Source organism: Marmota marmota, unplaced genomic scaffold (genome assembly GCF_001458135.2).
Source record: "Marmota marmota marmota unplaced genomic scaffold, marMar, whole genome shotgun sequence".
Lineage (NCBI taxonomy): Eukaryota > Metazoa > Chordata > Mammalia > Rodentia > Sciuridae > Marmota > Marmota marmota.
Window position 1 is genome coordinate 16320207 of NW_026000185.1, and position 4887 is coordinate 16325093.

A 4887-nucleotide genomic window follows, 5' to 3' on the forward strand; every position below is an offset into this window, starting at 1 on the left:
GTGCCTCTGCTCAGTGACATTACTTACTGCAGGCCGTTGGTTCTTGGCTCCCTTCCTCCTACAAACCAGTTTCAGTAGCAGGAGACATGTCTTACGACACAACTCAAATCTCATCAAGACCCTGCAGTGTATGGGTTATCTCTACATCAACCCCAAGGAGCTAACACAGGGCACTCGGCTGATGTGTGACAAAGGGACACAATGCCACACTGACTTTCCAGGAAGAAAGAGCACCTCCCACCCTCCAAAACTTATATTCTATTTATTTGAAAAGAGATCCTTAAGTAAGTAAGAGATGAAAAACGATTCCCACATGCCAACAGCAGCTAACATATGATCATCCATTAGCTAATGGAAGCGATAAACAATTCTGTGAAGCAAAAAAGTCCTTTCACCATTCATTCCTGGCACTGAGGCGGGGGAGGGAAACTTATTCCAAGTACACTGCTAGAAAAGCCATGTATTTTTGATAGGCATAAATATCAATGATAAATCAGACAAAACTTAATTTTTTTTTTTTTTGAGAGAGAGAGAGATAGAGAATTTTTTAATATTCATTATTTTTGTTTTCGGCGGACACAACATCTTTGTATGTGGTGCTGAGAATCAAACCCGGGCCGCACTCATGCCAGGCAAGCGTGCTACCGCTTGAGCCACATCCCCAGCCCCAGATAAAACTTTTAAAATATTAGGAAGCACTTTATAGACATCACTGAAAAACTGAAGATGAAGAAAAGTGTTGGTTTTATAGATTTATTTTCAAAGGGCAGTACACTTAGAGAATTTAAATACAAGTCCAGGAGAACTGCTCTGTCAAGGTCAGTGACGACACCAGAATGGGTTCTCACTTCCACACACTCCCCAGGATCATCCGAGTCCTCTCTTGGTGAGGAAGAGGGGTCTGGCAATGACAAAGCAAGTTCAGTATTTGTCTCTGGTATATAGTCACCAACTCTTGAATGACATATTGAAGGTGCTAACTCCAGTGTAACTAAATGTTATAGATACTAATATGGTGTTTTAATTTACAATGTTTTTTGATGACTCTGGAGCCTAAGTAACAACAGCTTGCACTTTCGGGGAGACTGCTGCACCAGGCAGCGGGGAAGCAGCACACACTGCCCGCTCTGCCTTCACACAGGCCCAGCAGCCCTGCCCTGCCCAAGACCAAGACCAGCAGGCTGAGCACATGGTACAGCTGGGAAAAATCTGGGTTACTGACTCCAAAGTCCATCCTCTTACTCAGGAGGCCATCAGGCCATTTAGATTCCTGGACAGTAGGGCAGGCAAGCCATGGGTGGGCAGTTGATGGAGACAGAGGTCTGTTTCTGGGTTACCTTGCTCAGGGTTTTGTGCAGGATTCTTTTTATGAGGATGGCCGACAATCAAGTGAATCCATCCAGGAATGACTGCTCTCAACCTCTTGAGGACAAAAGGTCATCACTAGCATGATGTTTTTTGAATGGCAGGCAAATGAAAGTAGCCTGCTAATTTATTTGTTTGTTTGTTTATTTATTTATTTATTTGCAATACTGGGGATTGAACCCAGGGGTGCTCTATCACTAACCTACATCCCCAGCCCTTTTCATCTCAAGACAGGGTGTTGCTAAGTTGCCAAGGCTGGCTTTGAACTTGCGACCCTCCTTCCTTACCCTCCCAGGTCACTGGGACTACAGACATGTGTCACCACACCCAGCAGCAGCCTGCATTTTAAGTGAAAATCTCTGTCAAACATTTCCATCTTTCATTTCTTCTTGAGTCTTGCTTTATTGAAGAACCAGACAAATTCTTTGGGAGGACAACATTTCATAAGTCATTTTTACCTGATACTTTATTCATATACATCCTTCTTATCTGCAATGTAATCAACAATTTCTTGTGGACACATTAACTTTTCTGCATCTATATCAGGAATTTCAAACCCTAAAATGAAAAAAATTAAAATAATGTGTGAATGTAGAAAAAGCAAATCCTTTAGAGCTGAAAGCACCTAAAACTACCAAAATTCTCCAGCAATTTTGAATCCCATTTAAGTTGCGAGCCCGTGAGGTTTTAGACTGTATGCCCACATTGAGTCTAAAGGGGTTTTGTTGTGGTTGTCGTTTTAAGGACAGAATTAGATTAACAGAAAACTCCTCCTCTTCACATATACAACTCAATGATTTTTAGTATATTCACAAGTCTGTAAAGCTATCACTATTATCTAATTCCCCAAGAATTAATCTCATCAATCTAATTTCCTCAGAACATTTTTATCACCCCTAAAATAAAACCAAGTGCCCTTCAGTCAGCAGTCACTTCCCATTAACCCTGCCCCAGCAACTGATCTACTGTCTCATGGATTTGCCTGTCACATTTCACACAGTGGAATCATGCAGTGTGTAGTCCTCTGTATCTGGCTTCCTCCACCTACACTGTCCTCAAGGTTAACTCATGAAGTATTATGTTCTTCACTCCTTTTTATGATTTTTTTTGGTTTTGATAGTTACAATTTACAAAGTGCTCACTTTAGTCCAAATATTATGCAGAGTATTTTATACACAATCTCTAATTCTCACAGCAATCCCAATCTTGAGATGTCTACTATTGTCACCCTCATTTTATAGCCAAGGAAAAAGGCTTTGAGAGATGCAGGTACGAAAGCCCAATCCAGACCCAGTACTCAGCCACTAGCAAATTAGATCATACCTTGAGTCAACCCATGAGGAATTTTAACCAAGGCCTGCTCTGCAGAATGGCACAGAAGTCCCTTTGCTTCCTGAATTGAAGCAACTCGGAAATTAGCAAAGAGCTTTATAAAGGTCTCATTTGTACACAAACAGTCCCCAACAAAGAAAATTTGGACCGTGCATGTAAGGCATTATGAAGACCAAGCCAGAGGGTGTGCGGGGGTGTACGTGTGTCCTCAGCATACCTGTTACTTCTGCCTACCTAGCTGCTGGGTCATCAGCGTCTCTACAAGTGCCCTTCATCTTGGACCTGTCTTAGGAATCTGAGCCCCTCAGCCCCCAGCTTCACACTCGACTCTCAGGCCTGCACTGTCCCTAATATTTACTTCACCTGGGGGTAGGGAAGGATGTATGTGGAGGGGAGGCTACTGTTTTTAGTAGGATTAGATTCTAATACTGATTCAGACTCCTAGCATTTCTTTCAGTTTAATCCACCTAAATGAAGAATCAGAATATGCAGATGCAAGACTAAGCCAGTGCATGTTACCAAATTCGTCTTCCATGGCCATGATAATCTCCACTTGGTCCAAACTGTCTAAGCCCAGGTCTTTCATAAAATGGGAATTTACCGAAAGCTGTAAGAAAGGAACCAAACAAAAAATTGAGTCTGTGAAAGCATTTGCTTCACAAGGTAACAGAGCAATATAATGGCATTTAATCATCATATAGACTTTTTAAAAAATATAGGTGTCTTAATTAGCATTACGTATTTGATCTACAACGGCAAGTACACACTATGCTTAAAGGTACCTTATTCGACTCTGTTTTAAAGTGGTTAACAACATAAAGCAAATGAAGGCACTCACGTTACATTATTTTACTGTGTGTGTATGTGGGGGGATACTGGGGACTGAACGCAGAGTGCTCTACCACTGAGCTACATCCCCAGGCCTTTTTAAGACAATGTCTCACTAAGTTGCCAAGATTCACCTCAAACTATGATCCTCCCACCTCAGCCTCCCAAGTCACTGGGATTACAGGTTGTGCGCCATCACACTCCAGCTTTTTTTTGGGGGGGGGCCCACTCTTCTGAATAACATCTGAAGGAGTTTGGTTTTCTTGCTGCCTTACTGACAACTAAGACCCTGCACCTTAGATATAACATTCCCCTTAGGAATAGCACATGGCTTCAGGCCCAGTGGTGTGCACCCATAATCACAGAGATTCAGAAAGCTGAGGCAGGAGGATTGCAAATTCAAGGCCAACCTCAACTTAGCAAAACCCTGTCTCAAAAATAAAAAGAGCTGGAGATGTAGCTCAGTGGTAGAGAATCCCTGGGTTCAATCCCCAGTACCATATGCATACACAAAATAAAAAATAGCATACTGAGTGCCTAGAATGTGAAAGGCTAATGCCACCAAAAAAAAAAAAAAAAAAAACGAAACAAAACAAGCTGTGCTCTCACACAAAAGATTTAGTTATTTAAAAATGAATGTATACTACCACTTGTGGCTTTTTTTGGTAGTGGGAGAATTGAATGACAGGGTTTCTCATATGTTAAATGTACCTTCTAGTTCTGATTTCAACCCCAAACCCTCTTATTTTTAAAAATGGGTGAAAGATACACACAAACACATGGAATATATACTTACATAAGCATTGAATATATCCGTAAAGACACAGAAGCTGGTGACACTGGCTGTCTCCCAATGTTAGGGGAGCTGGGTGGCTGGGGACCAGGGAGGCTGTGTACTGAATCTCCTTTCAGGACCTTTGAATTTCACACCATGTGCTTAAATATGCTAAAGAGAGAAATTTAACCCACCGTCAATTACCTTTTCTGGATCAATCTTGTCATAGAGTTTCAGGACATATAAAACACGGTCCTTGATTCCCTCTAACGTCAAAGGGGGTGCGTCACTATACTGGCGGCACAATTGTGTAACTCTCCCTGGAACCTAGAGCAAAGGCAGGAAGGAAACACAGTCGTAAACCCAAAATGCCTCTAAATAAATGCACAAGTAAGTCTACAGGTATCTTTCACAAGGCTTTTGGAACCATATAGAACCCACATCATCTGATTCTAATTGTGGCCATGGTACCAAGTCACAATACTGGACAGTCTCAGAAACCCTAGCAGTAAGCAGCATCAAAATGGGCCTGGGGAGGGGGTGGTTGGGGGGGGGGGCCTGGGGTTGTGGCTCAGCAGTAGAGCGCT

At 42.2% G+C, this 4887-nt stretch overlaps 1 protein-coding gene across 1 annotated transcript in view; it reads right to left on the bottom strand.

Moving 5' to 3' along the window:
* Positions 1–739: 739 nt before the first annotated feature.
* Positions 740–4887, bottom strand: part of Ndufab1 (NADH:ubiquinone oxidoreductase subunit AB1) — an 8098-nt gene continuing 3950 nt past the window's right edge. The window contains exons 3-6 of the mRNA XM_048790074.1: positions 4505–4627; positions 3217–3304; positions 1824–1923; positions 740–901 (exon numbers count right to left, since the gene is read on the bottom strand). Coding sequence (XP_048646031.1) covers positions 1832–1923; positions 3217–3304; positions 4505–4627 — 303 coding nt within the window. The 3' untranslated portion in view covers positions 740–901; positions 1824–1831. The remainder of the gene's footprint in view (positions 902–1823; positions 1924–3216; positions 3305–4504; positions 4628–4887) is intronic.